The 23,788-nt window shown below is 39.0% G+C and overlaps 1 protein-coding gene across 1 annotated transcript in view; it reads left to right on the top strand.

Annotated features, from left to right (window-relative positions):
• Positions 1 to 9,632: 9,632 nt before the first annotated feature.
• LMBRD1 (LMBR1 domain containing 1) overlaps positions 9,633 to 23,788 on the top strand; it is a 65,516-nt gene continuing 51,360 nt past the window's right edge. The window contains exons 1-4 of the mRNA XM_084202343.1: positions 9,633 to 9,712; positions 10,196 to 10,372; positions 18,689 to 18,749; positions 23,250 to 23,347. Coding sequence (XP_084058469.1) covers positions 9,653 to 9,712; positions 10,196 to 10,372; positions 18,689 to 18,749; positions 23,250 to 23,347 — 396 coding nt within the window. The 5' untranslated portion in view covers positions 9,633 to 9,652. The remainder of the gene's footprint in view (positions 9,713 to 10,195; positions 10,373 to 18,688; positions 18,750 to 23,249; positions 23,348 to 23,788) is intronic.

Raw genomic sequence — 23,788 nt, 5'->3', positions numbered from 1 at the left:
ACTATGTACACACACATGCCTGTCTCTGCAGAGCTGGTTTAGAATCACAGAATGGTTTGGGTGTGAAGGGACCTTAAAGGTCATCTAGCTCCCATCATCCTGCCGAGGACAGGGACACCTTGCACTAGACCAGGTTACTCAAAGCTCCATCCAACCTGGTCTTGAACACTGCCCGCATTGTGGCATCCATAACTTCTCTAGGAAACCTGTTCCAGTGCCAGAATCAGCTATTTTGACTCCATCTGCTTAAAGTTTTTGTCTCAGGTTACAGGCATATACAGAGCATGTTCATTTGCATCCATGTTCACTGAAAACTAACAGATAAATGATCCACATCATTACAGATCATGAATTTTAGATAGGACAGAAATAGCAAAAAGTGGACTGATTTGCTCTTCTGTGAAGTCAAAACTACTGCTATGCCACTACTGATCAATCTTCACAGTCAGCAGCTATAATCTCATGCCATTCTTCCTCTCTAGATTATTGCTTTGTACTACTGCCCTACTAATCCAATTCCAGGTGCAAGTGCTGAGAATGATGATTTCCTTTGCATTCTCCAAAATATTATCTTCTATCTAAATACAGTTGATGTGTCAGTGGCAATAATCACTGATGTGCACAGGTTGGAATTGACTCTCAGCACATTCCTTGTCCAACCTCATGCTCAGAATAGCGTCACAATGAATCCAGACCAGCTGGCTCAAGGTTTTATCAGTGAAATTTTATAAACCTTCAAGAATAGATGTTGCAAATCCTACCCAGCTATTTGCTCCACTGGTTAATTATCCTTACACTTCTTCTTTTCCAAATATTCAGTCAGATCCTCCTATTTAAATGTATGTCTACTGTCACTTCTCCTACTGTGCCCCACGGACTCCATTGTCTGGCTAGCCTCCCTGCCATCCTGCTGCTCAGGTCCCACAGCCATCTCTTCTGTGGGCTGAACAAGCCCAGCTTCCTCCCCTCTCCACATAAAACAAGTACTACACAGTCCAACACCCTGGTGACCCTCCCCTGAACCCACTCCAGTTTATCAGTCTGTTTCCTGAACTGAGAAAATTAGATTCATCAACTGTCTCTTTACACATGGAAGCATTAAGCCTACTTTTCCCCCTGCCTGTTTTGAAATAATAGGCAACTTCTTGTGCTCCTGGGTATGGGCTTAAGGCCTATTTTGAGAGAGGAGGCTCACCTGTTTGTGCTGTTCATTATAAAAATAACCTCTTCTATGCTGCTAACAGCCCTTGATGCCCAGGATTCTTTATGCAGTCCATATGGTGGGTTTAAATAATGTAGAAGGCTTTGAATCAGTCTTCTGAGCCAGAAGAAATTCACCTTTATCATGAAGATTACCATCTAACTCCATCAAATTGACAAACCCCAGCCTTTGTTGATGTCCTGCATGCTGAGCTGAACTCTCTGAGTGATAGTGAAATGACTGAAAGACTGTATGGCTTCTTATATTGACCTTTTAGTGCCAACAGGAAACCCTTTGGAAAACAGGGAAAGCTTAACAATCTCCCCTTGCAAGTCCTGTCCGTTCTGGCACTCCCCTGCTTAGGGGCCTTCTGAGCTGGAGTCTGCTTCTCTGTACTAGGGCTTAATACTGCTTGACAGACCTCTCATCCATGAACTTCTCTATTAAATTTTAACATATGCATACTTGGCATTCAAATCATACTATGTTAAGAGTATCTTTTGGTTTAATTTTTAAGAAGCACTCTCTTTTTAAGTCTGCTGCTTGTTGATTTATTTTGTGCCCATTTTCTTTTGATATGAGTATGGCTAATCGTTCACAATTCTCTGTTCCTTGTGCCAGTCAGAACTTTTAAAATTCTATCACTTCTCTTTTCCAAGATGGTGATTCCAAATTACTTCCTTTTTCCTGTACACAAGAAGGTACTCCTCACTTTGCTCACATTTGTCATCCCTGAACTACCAAAAATTCTGTGTAGTTTTTTGACACTGACATCAAAGCAGCTCAATGTCCATGGAGCATAATGTCAATTACTCTGTGCCCTTCCCATTGGTAACAATATTTAGCTAAATGTAGTGGCAGCTTTTCCATAAAATTCAGGGGCTCATAATTTATTGTTTTGCTTACTTTCCATCTTGTTTCTTTGGTGCATCCTGGGAAGATCTCCAAATATTTTCCTTCCAAGTTTATGGCTTGGTTGCAGTTTTCTCATGTGCAAAAGACTAGCAGTATCTTTAATAATTTCAGACAAACATGCAGAAAACAGTACTTTAGATGTTCTAATATGATGAAGGAGTCAGTTCATTGTTTGATCAGTGCCATGATAAAAATACTGTGGTATTCTCTTTTTTCCTCTGAAAACTGCAAGCTGAAAATTTCATGGGAAAACAACATTCACATTCATTTTTGGAGTGTGGGAATGTTCACACACTTCTGTACTGGAAGTTCACAATAGTTTTGTTCTTAAAACTTCATGCAGAACTATAATTTACATTCAGAAAAGCTTTTAATTATTGAGTTCAGAAAAAAAAAAAGAGCTTTGAAGGCTTCAATTGTTTTTACAACCCTTCTTAAAGAAAATAAAGTACACTCTCTATGTCCTGGAGAAATTAATCACCTCTTCTGCCTTCAGAATCCTATTTTAAAATTCTGGTTTTGTTCAAGTAAACAAACTAAGGAACCAAGAATAAAAAGAAGAACCTCCATAAACATTTCCATGCAGTTGTTAGTAATTCATCAAAAGAAAACCAGTCTAAATTCTTCCATAGAATAATTCTAAATTTCTGACTCAACTTCTTATTTTTATTTGCATGTTGTGACCTTTAGAAGGATGACCTCTGTTCCAAAATAAATAAAGGAAAAATCTTTTTATCCTTCTTCAATACTACCACAACAAGAAAATACACACACATCTTAGGGCACAGATTAGCTATTCCTCTCCACCTTGTGACAGTTTTGTGCTTTCATGAAGAGTTTACTAGTCCCAAACTATGCCAGTTTTTTCTTCACATGTTACAAAGTCACATACTTTGGGGAGTGGGCTTTGGCATTTTAAGTACTTCAATTATTAAATATATTGATTAGACAAAGTTATATAAATCATTTATATAAATTATTTCACTGAATTTATTACAAGATTCTTGTTGAGAAGGCCATGCTAAACAGACACAAAAAGTGAATTGATGACACAGAAAGCCTATCTTTAGGCTCCAGAAATGGTGATTCAGTCTTTAACTTGGGCTACCCAAAAAATAATGTGCCAGTGCTAATGTGTATGCTGGGGAGAACATCACTGTATACTTACCCACTTCATGCATTTTTTCCCTCAATTCCACTAAATATTGAGAAAACCTTCTTCCCAAACCAATGGAACCATCTCTTTTCCTCATCATTACATCATTATTTCTTTTGAAAACTGTTTTCTTCCCTATTCTTACCCAAAAAAAGAATTGATCTGATTTAAACCAAGTTAAACTGAAATGTTCATGAAATTTTGAATCACTGATACATCAGTATAAAATACTGATATTGAAAAAGGTTTAAAGAGAAAATGAGGTTTCTCTTAGTAAAAAAGAATTATAGACTGCACTAAATCCAAGCACTGTGAAAACAGGAATGACTGAGGATCTTGAAACAAGGAACAATTTAGGATAAGGAAGTACAAGAAGCAAAGATGTGAAAGTGTCATCATGTTGTTCTTTCTATATTAAACTAGCAATAAATGACATCCAAGTTTGTGGGTACAGCAGAAAAATCATACTCATAGAGTGAAAATTAACTGTTACTGGTGTCTATGAAAAAACCTAAAGCTAAAAAACCTAAAACCTATGAAAAAACCTAAAACCTAAAGCTGTGCTACTGGTCAAGTAAGACTAAGTCAGCACTGAAGTAGAGTGATGGAAGAGAGATGCATGACCCACTAGCCTCAGAAATCTAGCTTGATCTGCAGTAGTGGTAAATGAACTACAGCATCACATCAAACAAAAGACTTTTCAAGAAGTCAATTTTATTCACAGAAGTTGAAGCACTTGAATGAAAATTGTTATTATTCCCAATGATTAATTGCGTGTACTTGGAGAATACTGGGTCCAATGTGTTCTGTGCCATAAGGTTTACAGGTTTTACTGGATTCAGCCACATAACATAAAAAATAATTACACCTTCAAGTATAAGACCATGACATGTTTTGTGAAATATTGCTAAACCCAGTTTCACTATCTTCTCTTTTAACATGAGAAAAAAAACCAAAAACAAGTAGAGTTAATAAGGGAATTTAAAGTTATGGCATTGCCATCAGCCCGCACACTTCCAGCCCTCTTGAAACTTGGGGGATTATCAAGTGGTGACACGAGCAGCTCAGTCAAGTGAGAAGGAGCACCTGCTCCCTGTTGGTATGTACACTATCCAGTTCAAGCATGATTCTAATCCCTTGTCCTGGTCAAGATGAAGATGGTGTCTTGTTTCATATACTTTAATTTCTATAATACCAATCATCTTCTTTCTCTGTCTTTTTACTACATGAATACCTTATTAAAAGTAAATTCCACAAGTTATTAAGTAGCACCTAAGACATTTTCTATAGTTTGGATTTATTTCCAATATACATAAGAATTACTATAAGAGTTATTTTTAGACAACGACTTTATTTTGTAAACAATATAATTAAAGTTTATTTTAAAATTATGTACTTTCATTATAACAGAAAATAATTGTAATCCTTTTTTTTGGCATTGTGGAACCATCTTGTGTGGGAAAGGAGAATGTTATTTAGGGAAGTTCACTGATGTAATTCTTTAGTTTTTCACACTATGGCTACTACCACCAGAATGCCTATAAGATTTTGTTGAGGAATACAGTAACAGCATTCTCTTCAGACTTACTCGCTCTATTTTCATTCACACATTATCTCAATGACTCGCTATAATCTTCCCCATTTTTTATGTACTATAAAAATTTTAAAAAGGCATTTAATTATTAGCTTGCAGTTATGAACCCCTCCCACAAACATGCCCAGAAAACCTTTACAGAAATCATTTTTTGTACTCTTCTCACTCTTGATTCCATACAGGATGCCCTACACAAGTACTTCTATCCACTACCACTCTTTAGTGTACTCACTGATCTTGCTGCACATGATGGCATCCTGATGAAAAGCTTTCATTAGCAAGAGCAAAGAAGCATGAAAGAGCACAAGACAAATTTCTGTGCGTAGGGAGAAAAAGAGGCACATCCACTACTGAAGTGTAGGAGAGAACAGCACAACAGGGACTACAACTGAGGTCTTTCTATATGCCATGCTAGTTTAACCTGGCTGTTGGAAACACAGCACTGGTGCACAGCACTGCAGCCAACATTAGCACTGCTGACCATGAGGATCCCATGCTCTCAATGTGGCACCACACTGGCTTTCAGCTTGTAGGTGATCAATAACTTTGGTATTAATGATGCTACTTCACCGGCTGGCTCATACCACGACCACCTACCTTCTCTCAAGCACTAAGTTTCTGCAGAAAAAAGTACATTTTTTCTTCTCACCTCCTCTTCTATTTGTATAGAGTGGAAATATTTCTTCTGTGCTGGTGAGCAGTTGCCTCATTGCTTCTTTCTTGACCCATGGTCTCACATTGATTAGTCTTACTGACCCACTGCCTTATGTACTTTTGTTCTGTCCTTGCCCATTTTCACCCCATGACATAACACTGCAATTGAGTAAAATGCAGGTAGACTTGGGACAGTACATCCAGCCATCCTAGAAGCTGTTTACAGTGACTTAGAAACACAAACATGGCCCTGATATGCTAAGAAACATCTAACCAATTTGTCCTCAGGCATAGTGCTATCAATATTGTAAGGTTTACAACAGACAATGTCAGTACTCAGAATCTGATCTCCAATTTATCCATGAGCACCCTCTTACATAAAGAGTGTGTGAATACAGGCATGAAAAATGCTAGTGTTAGGATCCTCAGGAACAGTAACAACGGGTAAAATTTTCATCTCCTCACTAGAGTCAACACATCAATTGAATACCATTTTTAAGACTTATGTTTATTGGACTTTTGTTGGTACAATGTGTATAGACAAAGGTCATTCTTTGAACATTAAAAAACCCCACAAGCTTTGCCATTAAACTGGGGTATTTTTTTTGTATACTTGACATCTGCAGTGTCCCACCCAATGGTAAAAAAAAATAAAGTAAATTGATCCTCTAAATTTTGTTTGTAGATAACTCCTCAGATAAAGATTTGCTAATTTTATTAAAATAAGGGATAAAATAATTTGAATTTATAAACCCTGAACTTTATGGGATAAGAAAAAAACATTCCAAATGCTAGTGGTGACATGGTATTGAAAAAACCAAACATATTCAGATATCATAGTGGCAACATAAGAAAAACTTCCATTTTCCCTGCACTGTATTTAAAAGCATTACTTCCATTCCAACAAAGACTGGAGCTCTTCCTTTAAACTATGAATTACCACTAACCATTTTGCACACAGGGAAATAACATTTTTTACTGAAACCTTTAAAACCTTGCCCACTACCCAATAAAACCTAGGTTATCAACTATATTTACCAAAAAATAATAGATCTTACAGAATTATGGGATTTTCTTGAATATTACCATTTACTGCAAAAATATAGGAAGATTTTAGCAGAAGACTCAAAGATTGGATTTTCTGTTAGTGGAAACTCTATAATTTTGTGTAGTTGATTTTTTTTTTTTTAGTCCCTGTTAAACTATATGAACTCAGCTGTTTAGAATGAAAAAATTTTTGATCATGTTGAAGTACACTTAAGGCTTATTTACTATAGCAAGTTAAATATTCATGTTACCATTTGAGTCAAAACAAAAAAACCTGTGGTAGCATAGAGGTATAGCATTTCTTTTTTTTTTTTTTTTTTTTTTAAACAGCAGCCTTAATTCTTAAACAGTTACAGGTCCCTGATGTTTGGTATATCAATATTTTATTGGTAAAGGTGTGCTGTACAAAACATAAAAACTTTATATACTCCAAGGGCAAATTACTTCCCTTTCCTCTTGGGAATAGTTTATTTTTAATGTAGTTCTTCGAGGGTTTTAATTCTTCATGGGTTCTTAGGCAGTTTTGAATTACAACATACATATTTAATAGTAATGACAACCAGGGAAATATTTTCTGTGGTGGAGATAATACACACACACTAATAGTAAAATATGCAAAGAAAAAACCCTAAATCTCCAACAACTAAAAGGACATACACAATATGCTCACTGACCTGTAACTAATTATAGTTATATAGTATCTGCTGCTTTTCTTATTTGACTACAAGGTCACCTGGATTGTCATGAACTATCCACTTAGCTTATGAGCTGCACAGCCACCTGCTTACTGCCCCTGCCGCACACCAAACAAGACACAGCACAAACACCTTTCCCTCCAGAAGAGCCTCCCAAAAAATACCACTTCTCCACCAGCAGACCCTTTGTTGCAATGCTACAAGCTCACTTAAAAACTGCACCCATAACCAACCATCCAAGCACCTTGTGAATATTCACTTCATTTTGCTCCCACCTGCACTGTTCTCACAGTAACTTAATATATGGCACAGGTATTTGCCCCTGCAAGCAACATTTCCCTCCATGAGTCAGCACAGCCCCTGCAGATACCTACCTGCAAGGTTTTCAAGCTCTTCAAAACCCTTCTCAGCTCCATTATCACTCGTTTAATGAATGCTGCCACATGCTCCCTTCCACACTGGCCTGACAATAAATTGAGAAATACCGCACTCATCCACTGCTCTGAGGCAAAGCTTCCAATTCTCCAGTCCTCCCAAACACAGGACCCTTTCTTGCAATGCTGCAAGCCTATCTGAACTCCTGCTGCCCCAACCACTCCACACATGGCTTGTGAGTGCTATCACAACACTGTCACAGCAAATTGAAGCCCAGCAAACTTATCAGCCACTTTGTAACAAAGCTATTCCACCATACAAGAACTTGTCCACCTGAGCACACACCTCAGATGCCCTGGATATAGCTCACAAGCATCACCACAGTATTGTCCCATATGAATGGTCCCCCATTCAAATTAAGTCTTAGCAGGGGCAAAAACCAGCCTGGGTAAGGCTTTCACAGCCCCTTCATCAAGAGATCTCCCAAGGCTATAAGCCCACAAGAAGTCCTTCCATTTACCTGACCTCACACTTGGTTCATGAACACTGCTGATACCAGGAGCTCCCATCACCCCACTGGCCTCACAGCACCTGGAAGTTCATCCCTCTCAGGCTGAGCTCCCCCTGCTCAAATCAGTCTCTTCTCACAAGGCTACAAAGAAAAGAGTCTGAATTTAAACCCCCTCTTACTTAGTACGAGTACACTTGTTCTCACAGCAAACGGAAACTTAGAAAACTATTGTTTCTATCTATTGTTTCAGGACATGAATGTGGCCACCCCTGCCTGCTTAGGTCTCTGAGCCCCTTGTACCAAGGCTGAGGAACGAGCAAGGCTCTTAAACATTTCCTCCCCTGAGCTGCCTGTGCACCCAGCAAACACCCGGCACAGCAGCCCACGCTCCGGACGGAGCCCCGGGCGATGCCTGGGCCATCCCTGGGCACGCCGGCAGGCAGGCAGAGCCCTTTGCACCCAACCGCACGGCCTTAAACTGAGGCAGGGGAGGCTCAGATTAGATATGGGCAAAAATTTCACTGTTAGTGTGGTCAGCCATTGGAATAGGTTGCCCAGGGAGGTGGTGGAGTCCCCATCCCTGGAAGTGCAACAAGAGGTGTCCGGATCTGCTGCTGGGTGATGCGGTTTCGTGGATTAGGGGTTACAGTGGTAAGTGCCGGGTGGACGGTCGGACTGGACGCTTTTAAAAGGTCTCTTCCAACCTTGGACTCCATGATCGTATGCATGTAGCCCTTAGAGCAAAGTAGCGACTAAGACACGCGGCAGCACTTTGCAGATGAGGGTGCCACCAAATCCACACTTTCGGGAACACGAGTTCCGCAAGGCACCTCCTAACCCCACACCCCTCCCGGCCCACGGCTGCCCTCACGATGGGCACGGCGTCCCGAAGCGAGGCTTCCCACCAGACCGGGATCCTGCCCGAAGTTTGGCACTATCGCGGTTAAATCGAGCCCGGGCCAGGGGCACGGAGGTGCGGGGCTCCCGCACACCCTCCCGGCACAGCCCCGCGGGAGCGGCCCCGACGCGCCGGCACAGCCCGCACACCTGCCCGGCGCCTCCGGGCCACGCAGGGACATGGTTTAGATACTTTTACAGCAAGATGCAACCCAAAAGGATTGAAAGTGCTTGATACCTCTTAGCGCACCTTTTACCTTTCCTCAAACCCCCTTCCTCCCCTCCCGCCGTCCCTCAGGGAAGAGTCCGCTCGGACCGAGCGCCGCCCTGCCTCAGCCTCCCGGCCCCAGGAGGGAAGGACAGGCAAACCCTTCTCGGAAGCAAGAGGTGAGGACAGCTCTTCACCACCCTCATTGTCCCTTCCTGCCCCCGACGGCTGCGTTCTACAACGGGACAGGGCCGACGGACTCCGGCTCCCGTCAGTTCTGCCCCCGGCGGCGGACGCGTGACGTCACGCGGCGTGGGGCGGTTGCCGCGGTGACGCGAGCCCGCCCTCTTTAAGCACCGCCTCGGCGGGGCGGCCGCGCTACCGCTGACGGAAGTGAAGATGGCGGCGGCGGCGTCTGACCTGCTGACGGGATGGTGCCTCTTCGGCCTGGCGCTGCTGGTGAGACGCCGCTCTCCCGCCCTGCGGCGGCCCCCTCACACATCCCCTCCCCTTCCCTAGCCTGGCTGCTACTCCCTCTTCGGCCGCTGGCTGTTCCAGTGCCGGGCATCCCGCCCCGTCTCCTCGCCCGTGCCCCTGGGGCTGCCCCGGCCGCGAGTGCTCCCGTGCGGCTCCCGCGGGTGCCTCGGCGGTGGTGCCGCAGGGCAGAGCCCGGAGCTGGGAGCGGGGGCTGTCTCGCCCTTCTCCCCGGCGAGCCGCGCTGCTTGGGTTTTCGCGTGTTCCGTGTGTGAGCGCTGGTGTTCTTGCTCAAGCTGCTCTTAAGGAAGAGTGACTTTTGTGTGGTCAGTATAACCCTGGTGCTGAGTGTTCACTTAAAAGGTGTGTTGGTGCTATGCCAGGCATCCGTACAGGGTCTAACATCAGTACCTACTTGCTGACATTGTTATTATACAACTCATAAGTATTTTTCCATGTGTATTTCAGGCCATTTTAATTTTCTGCTGGGTTTATGTGCGCAAGTATCAGAGTCGGCGGGAAAGTGAAGTGATTTCTACCATAACAGCAATTTTTGCCTTGGCCGTCGCTCTTATCACATCAGCACTCCTGCCAGTGGACATATTTTTGGTCTCATACATGAAAAACCAAAATGGTACATTTAAGGTATGGACTTTAAAAAATGTTAATTGCTTCTTCAAAACAAGCACTTCTGTTGCAAATAGATTCTCCTGTGTTGTGAAAGTCTTTGAAACCAGTGCTAATACCTGTTGTAGCGACTTGACTTTCCTCAAAGCTGGGTACTAGTACTGTGCATAAAACATATCTGGTATTTGAACTGGGTTTCAGTTGTGACTTCTATGCTTTCTCTGATATTCTACTCATTTCCAAATGCTTGTTCCTCCTGTTGTGCATAAGAGTGAATGTACTGTCCTGAAGATACAAACAAATTGCTTAAATGTTGTTTTTTAGTGCATCGTGATGGGGCATTGTAGAATAAAACTTGTTGCTCTTTTGTTCAAAAACTGACTGTATTGCCCCTTTGTAATTTAGGATTATTTTAATTGTCTTTTTTGTCAGAAAAAAAAAATTGGTACTGGAACATTTAAAGATTTATAAAGATTTACTGTGGTAATCTACCTGCAATGTAAAGCCTGAATTAGCAAGCATTTTGAAAGCTTCAGGAACCCTTGGCAGAGGGGAATGCTGTAGTATCTCTTTTTGGCTGATGAAGCCTTAACTGAACTACTGCATTTATAAACTGTAGGGGGTGGCTGTGCAAAATGAGTTCCTAATGAGATGAGTACTTGCTGTCATCTGCTCTAAGTATATCCATAAGAGATCTTCCCAATGCTTCAAGTATTACTTGAATTTTCAAGAAGAATTCTTGAAGGTATTGACCCACTGTCTTTGTGAGGATATTGTGAGTAACAAGAGGTTGAACTGGAGCAGGTCTCTAACTTGAATAACAACTTACTTGGGTTTGGAGCCTAACTGGATCTCTTGTAAAAGTTATGACCCTGAAACAAATGACAGAGTGGGAGACAGGTAAATGCCTGCACACCAGATTGTATTCCCTTCCAGCCCTACTTCCAAAGGAAGATATAGGTCTTGCCAGATCTGTGTAATGCTTCAAAACTAGCTTGCAGTTATTATAGTGCTTTTTGGTTGGTGCTTATATAAATGCAAGTTATGAGAAGCCTTTAGAATTGACTTGTGATGTGGTTTTTTTTTTTGTCATTTATTGCTCATGATGAATACAGAATAAACTAGGCTATTACTCAATGTTATTCTAAAAACTTTGTGTTTTCAGACCTTGCTTGTTTGGAATTAAAGATTTTATAGACAATGGAAGAGATCTTTCATATGTCAGGATTCTCGCAATTCAGTGGAAATAGTCTTAAATACATTGAGCCTGACTATCTAGAGAAATAACCATGGTGCAGCTAGGTCCAGCTGAGAAATGCACATCTAGTGGGGACTAAGAAGAATTCTGTGCTGCAAAGGACATATTTTTGCTAATGTGTGCTTTGCCTGATTAGAAACAAACCTGTGAGAATGGGTCATCAAAGGTGGCCATGCAGTTGCTACAAATTTTTGCTTAAGGAAATACAATTACTAGAAGGAAAACTACTTACAATACTGTATTTCAGGGACTAGAATTCCTGTTAATGGCCAAATGTTGTGATATGGTGAGGTGGGTAAGTTCAATTTAAAAATTGTACTGAGAGCAAACATTCATGCTTGTGGTAAACACTTTTTTTTGTAAAGTACCTTTTGGCCTATGCTTTTGAGGCTTCTTTGTTGTGCTTAGTTCCTAATGTTTGTAGGTACTTCTTATGACTTGTTAAAATACAATTGCTCTATACTGCCTTAAAGAAGCATTTTTCTGTGTCTTTTAAGTCTCAGCTGAATTGAGTTTCTAGCTTTGCAGAAATAACATGAGATCTACTGACATTAATGCATTTGATCCAAACACAGGTGTTGAAATTATGGTATGAGAATAATAATGTGGTCTTCTAGGTTGACTGAATCTGACATCAGTCAGAACCTACAAACCTATAGGTAAACACAGCTTTATTGATTTGGCAATTCCAGTTTAAGGGGTAATGAGGTAGGAGGCTAACAACATCTTAAAATGAGGCACATGGTGTCCTGCGCAGGACTGGGAGCGGTGATCCTGATGGATCCTGATCCTGAGGGTCCCTTCCAATTCAGTATTGTCTATGATTCTGTGGTCTTCAGGAATTGTTAAAGCTTTTAAACTGTTGTCATTAACATGTGCTTCTTTCCTGCCATTGCTTTGCAAGTAGGGTAGACTGAATTGTGTTTAGAATATTTCCTGAAGATTACTGGCCTTTCTCTGGACCATTCTTTCAAACTCAACACTTCCAAGACCCTATAAATGATGCTGGGGTCTGAAGGGCTATGGCTCTGGCAAGAAACCTTTGTTGCTTTGGATGGGCAGAGTAAGTTAAGTCTTTAATCTTCTCAGTGACTTTTTGAGGGAGATCCAGGTAGCAGATGTGAATAATATTCTCTGTAGATAAATTAGGAGTTCATCAAAAAACTCCAACAGGATGATTTCAGAGCTGATGCCAAAAGAGTAGTGGCAGTTATCCAGATCCTAAGTAAAAAATTCTTCTGTATGTACGCTTTTCCTCTACGTCCCAGCTGTAATTCCTGGTATCAGTGTTAAGAGTCATGGGAAACAAGGGTGCTCAACTTGAAAGAGGTACTATATGTGACCTTTCAGTTCCTTTTTGATGTATCTGACCCTACTGTCAACTTGTAGATATAGCTGAAGGTTTACAAGATGATTAAGCTTGTAGCAAACCTAGGGAGAATCACATTACACTAACAGCAGAGATGAAATTGAAAGCTTTGATGGTTCAAAGTTCTCATTGAGAATTGTGTATGTGTTCTGTGACAAGGGAAGGTGGTATGTCCTGACTGCAAAGATTGGCTGAACTCTTAATACCCAAGCAGATTATCTTTTTCTGAAGGTTGTGAATATTTTGCTGCTTTCTGGAGGAATTCACTTTAAAACTGTTGTGTAGCCCTTTTCCATCATGTATTCTGAAGTGCCTTCTTTGACAAGGGCTGTGTGCTATGCCTTGGTCAGCCTTTGGTAACTGGAGGTTTTGTTCATTTCAACAGGACTGTTAAGATACTGTTTATACATCTTTCAATTACTACAAGTTACTGTTTATGGTGAAAGTGGCTTATAGCATTTAGCACATAATGGTGTATCTCACCACATTTTGAGACTTAACAAGTATTATCTTAAAGTTTTTATACTGAGTAAATTGAGCACGTATGGTATTGGCAGGTTTTGCACAGTAGTATCTACACAGTAGATACACAGTAGAATTCACTGTAACACCTTTTCTGGAGGGTGGGATTACTTTGATTCCTAGTAGTGTTAAGTAGGCAAGAAGGATTTTGGTTTAATACTAATAAAAACTTGAGTATTACCTTGTAAGTAAAGTCCCGATAATGTTCAACAGCAGTACTTCAGCTCGAAGGTTTTGACTGTAAGCACTGTCAGTGCTTTACTTTGTTTCAAAGGATTTCAAATGCATCCGGTTGCATCTGATCTGTTTGATCTGAAAACTTGTTGGACTTACAACAAGCACATAACAGAAAACCTGGCCATAGCTTAAAAACATAATATTGTTGCTGAAACCCAAGTTCTCTGGGTCTGACCTACAAGTCTCGTAAATATTTAAAGCATAGCTGATGCTGTCTTGCAGCAGGAAGACTGCTTGAAACAAGGATGCGCACATCATTGTACTGTCTCTTTCCCCTTCTGTTCTAGCAGAAGGCAGAGAAGGTAATGAAACCTTTCCTTTCCTTTTTGAAATGTATGGATTCTTGCTACTATATGAAGTTAAAAGCCAGTGGCTTCTTTCAATCTGGTTAAGACTGAATGTGTCACAAGCCTTGGGTGCATGAGCTGTTGAAAGCCAGTTGTCCTCTTAATGATTCAAAGAGTAGCATCTGCTTGATGGGAGGTACTTTTTGCAGATCATTTAAGGTTTTTTACATCTTAGGAGGATGAGAGGGGAACAACTCATTATGTAGATGCTCCAAATACAAACCCACTAGAAATGTCTATGGTTTTATTTTTAGAAAGATGCTTACGGAGAAGTTATTATTGACTGAGACCATGCCTCCTTCCTGAGTAAGAATTACTACTTATGAAGCAATAATACTTGCCAAAACATTGTTGCTAGGTAGAGGGGGCTCAGATGTGCATGTTTCTGGATGCTGCTTTCCATCTGGCAGTTCAAAATCCGGGCACTGTCCCATTTTGGAAGATCCAATATCTGGTTACTAAATTTCCTCATATCATGCTATGACTCGGTCTCCAGTCTTTCATACTGCATCTTCCTTTTGTTGCCTAAGCTTTGGGGGAGGCCAATCAGAAGAATGAGTGCTTCATCTACATTTGATGAAACATCACAAATACTGAGACCTGTAATGTTGCGTAACTTTAAGCTCTGTTAAGGGACATTTGCAGAGAATGGGAGCTAGGTTCCCTGGGTACTCATGAAAGTCTTACAGGGTGCAGCAGTGACAGTAAAAATGCCAAATTTAATGGGGACAAAAGAATCAAATTCATGGCTGTTCCTCACCAAAAGCGGTAGAAAGTCAGATGAACTTGGAATGGTTTTATCTGTAGAAGTTGTGTACAGTTTGAATAGTACTGTTCTGTTAAAATATGTTAACATGAGTCACTAACTGGACAGAGTTGCTGGGAGAAGGAAGACTCTGCTCAATGATTAATGCAGGAACAAGTGTTCTTTGTAACTGATTTTCCAGGAATTTAATTATGAAATTAATCTTCTAAGGGAGCTTTGCTTTGGCTTTAGCATTTAGGTAAACTTTGTGTCTTAAGCTGCTTTTTTATATCTTTACTTACATAGCAATATTTTATGAGTATATCTACTTTTTACAGTTGTTTTTAACGTGACCTATGTTACAAAATACTTAAGCATAATAGTTTAATATGGGTCATCATGCTTATTGCACATATCATTGCAGTTTGTGGTTTCCCTTGTCTCTCAGTACAATGCATTGGTACAGGTATTTTAAAGGTGATGTGTTTACTAAACTGCATGGAACAAAATGAAGTATAGCACAACAGTGCAGAATGCCTGAATTCTGCAGGTCCTAAGAGAATTTGTGGTCCCATTTTGACACCTTAAACTGTTTGTTGAAGGCAGTATGAATTTTCACCTACCTAATCTAGTGTGCTTCTAAGCCATCCACTGTACATACTGTAAGCTTCAGTTGTAATGAATGGAAAAGAAAAAGACTAGATCTAGGAGGCTGCTCAGATGAGTTCTCAGCTGAGTCCTGGATGTGCTAGTTTGTCGCTGCTCTCAAGGTGAAGAGCAAAAAGGGGAAGTTTATTTTCTGACTCCAACATTTATAGTTTTCCAAAAGTGACAGTGGATTGGAGGGTGACAGTGCCACCTCTCCAATGACACTGAACAAACCAACAGTCTATCAAAGTTGTCCTCCTCCATAAAAGAATGCAAAACAATGTGCTATTTACAGAAAGTGTGTGAGAAAGTTCTCTAAAAGAATGTCAACCTCAGAAGGCTTAGAAGATCTTAAAAAATCAGGGTGACACTAGTTGAGTAAATTCCTATACCTAGCAGCTTAGTTTGTCACCAGAGATGGTAATACTGTCGGAGCTCTGACACTCATTAGGGAGCAGTGCTTGCTTTTGACAAGACAGTGCTGCTATCAGTAGCCTTTGAAACAGCTCAGATGGACAGGTTACTGCCTTTGAGTTGCTGATGGTGTGTGCCTATGGATAACTTGCCAGTTAGAATTAAGCATTTTGCTTTGTAGTTTGTTTAAATGTGGGGCTTTGGCAGCTGACTGAAAGCTGACATAATAATTATGATATACCATTAAATTTGCTTGCATTATGTATTCTTCTTGTGCAGATTAAAGTAAAGTTTGTATTCTGAGGCAGATATAAGTAATGATGACATGTACACATTTGCAATTTGAGTTTGTTTAAAGTAATATAGCAGCTCACTGTTTTACTGTGGTGTAGTGTATGTTTCCTAGTCTGGTTCTGTAGGCAACTAAATTAAAAAAAAAAAAAAAAAGAAAAGCAATTGCAATGTTTAAAGTTTTTCATCTGTATTGTGTTAAGAATGCTTTTCTGTAGCTGAAGGAGCAGCAGTTCTTGGGCAGCTAAGCCGTGTTGTATTTCCATTACTAGCTACCTCTTCTGTACAGCGGCTGTGCCTCTTAAACTTTGGGTCTCACTGTTGCTTTTCTTGCTTGTTCTTGGTTTTTGTGCATTTTGTGCATGTCTCCATTGCTCATAGGGAGAGACCTTTTTTCTAATAGCTACTTGGAATCAAGCAATACAAACAGTCCAGTCTTGGTTTTCCTTAGGCTTGATTAAAGTAAGCATTTTCTTAATATATAACATGAGGCAATTTAAATGTTCTGTATCTGTTCTTTACTTATTGTAATCAAATTCTTTTGTGGTATGTTTATATACAAATGCCTAGAAATTTCTTTTTTAAAATGCTGTTGGGTGTGAGCTTGGCAGTCTTCAAAGACTGAGCTTATTGTGTACCTGACAGATACTTCAGGTGTTGCTTCTGCCCCTTCTGCTAAAATATTTTTCTTTTTATTTTTTTGCTGATTAGATGTCAAAATGGGTGTGTATTTTTCCATTCAAATTCCAGCTGGATGATAATCTAATTTAGTTCATACCGTGAATTTTAAAAGCTTAATGTAAACTGACCTATTGGAAGTCTTAATATAGTAAGAAAAAGGAAGCTGCTGCTCATTTTCTGAGATAGTCAAAAAAGTGTTCATGGTGTGTCATCAAGCCCATATTCCAGATGACTTTATGCAATTTTGAGAGAACTGATAAACCAAATGCCAAAGTGTCTTTATGTCTTAGGGAAGCAATGTTTAAGTAGTGTGCTGATTTGCATTTTCATATCTCTGTTAATGTGTGTGTCTACAACTAAAAGGAATTATCTTACCAGTTTGAAGAAAGCCTGCATACAGAAATGAAAAAGGGCTTTGACAGCACTGGATATTATTTTTCACCAATTCAGTCATGTTGGTATGTTCTCTAGTTTTTGAAGAATTCTGCTTGTGGATAACTACTTTCTTGCTCTTGACCACAGAGAGATTGGATCTCACAAAACTAAAACAGTTCTGAAATATGTTTAACCTGTATGGGCAGCATTGGACCATTGTATTCAATCCCTGAGTTTGTCTGTCAATGATTGTCTTCCTTAAACCAGTATTTTCTCTCTTGGAGGAGAGGGAGTGGGCACAAAAACTTGATTTCAGCCACCTGGCTGACTGCAGTTTCCAACATAGTTAAGAGTTGTATTTTTGCTTTCATTGCTTCTATTCTCCAGACCATTCCCTGGGACTGAGTAGTGCAGTTACTTTTGCTCTTGTTGAAATAAGGGATATAAGTGCTCTTGGAATTCGACTTGTAAAATTAGATATTGCTAAGTTGAATATTCATGTAATTCAAGTCTTGGTCAAACAAAAAAGTGAAGTATTGTACTTCTGAAAAAGGACACAAAAGCCTAAACTGATGTAGTAACTAACAAAGTAAAAATTAATGAATTATATATAACTGAGCATAATAAGAAGTTCTTTCTTATTCTTATGTCTAAGTATTGTTGCATTTGTATATGCAAATTTTAAACAAAGCTATTCTGTAATGGAGATATTGTGTACATTGTGTACTTTGTCTGTGTGGCCCATGGCACAAGACAGCTGTTAAAACAAGGCTACAAAACCTGTCAGAGATCTGGCACACCTCTCCTGCAAAGGCAGTCTGAATGTGTTGGGGCTGTTCAGCATGGCTTCTGTGGGGATGTTGTTGCAGCCTTTCAATTTAGGGAGAGCTTCTAAGAAAGATATAGAAACAGTTTTGACCAGGGCCTGTGGACACAGAAGAAAATGTAACTGCTTTAAACTGAGAGTGTAGATTCAGCTATAAAGAAGAAATGTATGGTGAGGTTGATGGTTCTCTGGAACAGCCTTCCCAGAGGAGTTGTGGATGCTCATCACCAGAAGCGTTCCAAGGTCAGGTTGAATGGGGCTTTGAGCAGCCTGGTGTTCTGCCCGTGGCAGGATGGATGGACTAGGTCATCTTTGAAGGTCCCTTTCAACCCAGACCATTCCATGATTATCTTCTCAGACTCTTATGAAGGTACTGTGGGAATTAGCAGAGCATGTGTGAGAGCTGCCAAAACTGCCTAATGTTCCTTTGGGTCTAAAACCTTCCTTTTGTGAAACTGTCCTATGTTTATTCTTGTTTGCCCAGTGGTTTTCACTGTTGCTAGCACTCTAGCATGGAAGCAGCATTTTTATTTCTCTCCCTTTGTGTTCTTTAGTGGTTGATTCTCATGTAGTTTTCTTTTATTGCATTTGCTAATAAATGCTTCTATCCTTTATTGCTAGGTCTGGGCTGATGCTAATGTATCAAGGCAAATTGAAGACACTGTACTTTATGGATATTACAGTAAGTATTTTAGCTTTTTTTTTTTTTTTTTTCCAAATAATAGGACCTTCAGTTGAAGTCATGAAGTTTTTAGAGGTCATATTGGGTTATCCCTTTTTGGTTAAACATGAGTCTTATTCTTAGTACTCTTCAGAGAATATTTTTTATCTTCAAGAGACCCCTAAAAATGCAAATATGCTGAAGCCAGTTCATGAAAAGGCTAATGGTTTCTATTGTATCATCTGTGGATCACATGTTCCCTGTGTGGGTATTTAGTGGTCCCTTAAGGGAAACACGTGGTTTTGCCTTAGCTTTGATGGCACTTATTGCACTATGTATAAAGTTCACGCAACCATGAGTGCAACACTTATAAGTGTTCAGATTCAGCAACTACTGTGTTCCAAGTAGCAGTTACTGTGGAGGAGCATAAGGGAGTTGATTCAAACAGTGGTAATCCTAAATAGAACTGATATTTTAAAAAGTGACTGAAATAAAATAACTGTTCACCAAACCTCTGCATAGTCTTGTACCTGTTTTTTAGTGGTCCTTATGAAGCTTATGAGATGTTTTACTACTGATGGATATATGTAGTGGGTGTAGAAGTGTGCTTAGCACAGTTTGAGTGAAATGCTTGTTTCAGTTAATGGTGCAAACTCAGAGGTGGTTGCCTGCTTCTGGTCACATTTCCAAAGACTTGAATTTTTTTCTTTTGGATTATTGTGATTCTTTTAAAATATTTTTTAGATCAGGAAATGATTTAAAATAGTAGACTTATTTTGTTAAATTACAGATTAATTATTACCTGACAGTGATAGTGACAAACTAAAATAGGCTTCACTCAGCATAAAAATGAGTATAGTTAAAAGTAGTAAGAAGACTTCTGTTTTCAAAAAACAACTTTTAACACAGAGATTCTTCACTTTTTAATAGTGGAATTGGTATGTATTTGATTTCTTTTCTTTGTAGTTTGCCAAAGTCTTGTTTAACAGACCAAAGATTTCACAACTCATAAGGTGGAATAATCTTCTAGCTCTTCTGTGAACTGTTTGCTGTAGATTTGTGAGACTGATTGATTGATGAATTTCTGTAAGGTGTTTTGGGCTAGCTGAATGTTTTGGTAAATCTTGAACTAATTTTTTAAAAAATATTTAACTTTAAATAGGCCAAAAACAAAAGCAGTTTTCCCATTCTGGACAGGTCTACTTGAAATGCTGTAGGAAAATGTCTTATTTCATAGCATATCCTCCAGATGGTGGTAGAGATTTAAACATGGTTTTAAAATTTTCTCTTGTCATCTTAATTTTAGTAGGTACACTTTTTCAAAACTGGTTTTATAACTATAGCTATGTTGAAGTGAACAATAATAGTAACTTGTTTTTCAGAAGTCTCCAAAAATCATATATAAAAACACAATGCCTTTCCTACATCATCTAGTGCCCTGCTGCTGTTGCCCAGCATAGTGACATAACTGAGAAGGAGAAAGTTAAGCAACTCTTCCATTGTAATACTATTCCACTTTTTATTTTTTTTTGCTATCATCCTAGGAAAGTATTTGATGGTAGTTTTTGGGTTTTTTTTAACAGACAGGATGCACAGAAGTGAAGTACCCTTTTGTACTCAAGAATGTGAATGCCAGTATTTTCTTGTGTCTCCTGAAAATGGAGAGATAATTATATAGATCCTACTTGACTCGTGTAGTTGTATTGACAATTTATGGTATTAATAATTGGTGCACTTAGGTCATTGTCCTTCAAGTCACTTGTAATTATAGCAAGAATGTGGAGACTGGGATTTAATGGGTATTTTAGAGTATTAATGACTTCTTTGCTACTTGCGTTGCTTTTTACTGATAAAGCTGTAATTAAAAATAGAAAAGTTTTTTTTGGTTTTTGTGTAGTTGTTAGCCCCCATGAAAAGTGTTCTGTTTCTTATTCCCACCTGGCTTCTTGGCTAGACTGATACAAAAGTAGAATGAGTGTGTATTTGTAGGATGGTAAATGAGTTACCTCTCAGAGTGAAGCTTGAAATAACTGTATCTTGGAGTGGGATTTCAGCAGCCTAAAAGCTTTTCTTAGGAAACCAGTCTAATAATTGCTTTGAAGCAATAGTGGCTTAGTGTGTTACTATTTCTAACCCCAAATGTAATAGAACATGCCTCACAGTACTTTAGTGATTGAACAATGATCAATGGTTGGCAAATGCTCTAAAAAAGCCTGTCAGTTTGTTTGGAAGGAAAATGCTTTTGCAGAAAGTGTTATAATTGAAAACTGTCCAACACAGTTTGCTTTGTATCACAAAGAATGAGGTTGAAACAGCTGACAGTTACCTGGAGGTGTGTTGTGTAGCTCTTCTCTAGTGAGTAAATACTACTTGTTGGAGTCACCTTGATGTCCAGTGCCCTGTGATGAAATTTTGTGTATGGTGACGGGGTATTATTGGTAGATTCTAATCTGCTTATGAGAGAGACCAAGATCTTCACCTACATATGTTAGATGAATCCCAGCTACAGTGTGATGAGGACTGTCTGCTAAATTTTACGGGATCTCTTCATGTGTGCTTTGAGGTCTATGCTAAACTTGAGATTTTCCATTTCCTATTGGAATCAGCAAAAGTCTGTTGATTCCTAGGTTAAAGTTTTTTGAGTCAGAATTTATCCAAAAGGGTAAGTGGTATTATTTGGATGATTTTTACATGGAGTTTTGTCTGCTTGCTGCAAGTGTTTGATAAGTCATTGACACTGAGTCATCAACACAAGAATTTGGGCTTCTAGGAACTAAGTGCAAGTCAAATATGACTTCATATTTCGTGGTCTGGTTCTAGGAGAAGCCATTCTCAATACTCTTAGAGATCTGTAGCTGTGCTTGACAAATACTGTGGAGTTGATCTACAGAAACACTTTCCTAATTGGGGTCACTTTTCTGGGAGCAGTGTGCTAGAACATAAATTGAAAGTCACACATTCGCAATATTGAAGTAGCATTATTACTGCTGTAGAATGCCCAGAAAGGCTTTTTTTTCGAGTTTGAGGTTTCAAGGTGTTATAGAGCACTAAATTTGCTCTTGGCAAATGTGAGAGTTCCTGAACTGAGAACTTGTTTCTCTTCTTGCGTTGCCATACTAACTCAATACGCTAAACAACACATACCATTAACATTTTGAAATATTTTTCCAAAGAATGAGTTCTATTTAGATATAATTAGAGATTCATATTTAAATTCTAGGTGTTGGTACTTATTTGGCTTCTATACCAACTTCAGGAAAAAATGCTGAGGTAGATTTCTTTGGGGCACATGGGCACTGTGAGGAGTGCACTAGCCAAGATAAGATGTCACAAACTTAAGCTGGGAATGAATGTATTCATGGAAAGGTGTTTATTACATATATATGTGTATATGGAAAGGCGCTAATTAGTCATGCAAAACGGGGCAAAGATGAAAAATAGACAAAGATTACAGGACTTTTGTGGTCCTGAGTACTTTTATTTATTCCTTCAAAGGTGCAATTTTGTGCTTCTACAAGCAGTCTTGGCTGTGCAGCAATTCTGACATTTTGAAGTCTTAGTAAACTATTCTAGGATACTTTTCTTGTGGGGTGCAAATTCTGTAACATACTGCTTCACAGCTTTTAGTTTCCTAATAGAGTTCTGCAATGTTCATAGTATAAGATAATGTGGAGCATTAAAAGATTTTACTAAATAATCATGTTCTATAGCACATTCAGTTTATAACACAGACAGCTGAAGATTTAAACTTCAAGTTGTCTACCTGAAATTGGTCTTTTCTTTTCATACCACTGGCTAATCAATACAAATGATTTTGACCAGCTGTCTTAACGTCTTCAAAACTTGACAGTATTTGTAAAGACATGTGTTAAACCTTTTACTTTCTTATGATCACCTATGCATCAAAGTGACATGACAGAAGGACTGTTTTGGTTTAGTGGCTACACAGTTAATCTGTTGCAATCTCCAATTAGTCCTCTTAAAAAGGGAGCATGAAGTGATGATACCACATTGCTACAGCATGTTTTCTTTTGTGAATTGAGGTCAGTAACAGCCATGTCTTTCATCCATGATATATACTTAGGTTAATAGGAGAATCTGGTACCAAGTCTGGTGATCAAAATGCCTTTAAATTAATTTCATTTGATATACATTTTTTTGAACAGCTTGTTATTTGGTGTCTTAGCTTGCTTTTATTCTCTATGCTTTAAGTTAATGTGCTACTATTGTGTACCACTTGCATACAGTTGATTACTTTTAGACTTTTATTATTGCTGAATTGAAGATGGATCTGAAACCCTTAATCTGAAAGGGTTCAATTTAAAGTTCTTTGGAGTTCACAAAACAATAATAGTTTGTATGCTGGTTAGTGACTTTTACTAACTTACATTTCAAGCATTACAATGCTTGAAATGATGAGCTAGAATGAAAGGAAATGAATGTTTTACTCTTTCATTTGAATTTCTGTGTAGTAAATGAAGTGCCAATGTAACTGTCTCTTAATTTAATTCTTCCTCCTAGCTCTGTACTCAATCATTCTGTTCTGCGTTTTTCTGTGGATTCCCTTTGTCTATTTCTATTATGAGGAGAAGGAAGAAGATGATGGCAACACATGCTCAGTAAGTTTACTCTAGCAAATGCACCAAGCAATGAAAAGGCAAATGAATATAGCCCAAGCATTAAAGCAAGAATGATTTTTTAACTTAGAAATGGTATTAACATTGTGATATTTAAGTATTACTATAGCTCTGTAAAAATCCTGGAGCAGTTCTTAGTGTAAGACACTCTGACATTGTCTAGTCTAAGCACTGTGGTCTCACATGAAATGAAACTTCAGTGAGATAAGTAATTAATTCTGTATTTTCATGAAGTCTTTAAACATAAAAATTCTTTTGAGGAAAATGTCGTACGCAGGAAAGTTAAAACTTCTTATGTGAGACTCCGTAGAATAAAAACCAAATATAGTTGACAGCTTTTAAAGTAGAGAATAAGAAGGTGGTTCTGATTCTGAAATAGCTACTCCAATTTTGTCTTTCTACTGTAGTGTTTGCTTTTTTTCT

The sequence above is a fragment of the Fringilla coelebs genome (genome assembly GCF_963513975.1).
Source record: "Fringilla coelebs genome assembly, chromosome: 3".
Classification (NCBI taxonomy): domain Eukaryota; kingdom Metazoa; phylum Chordata; class Aves; order Passeriformes; family Fringillidae; genus Fringilla; species Fringilla coelebs.
This window is presented reverse-complemented; position numbering and strand designations above follow the sequence as displayed.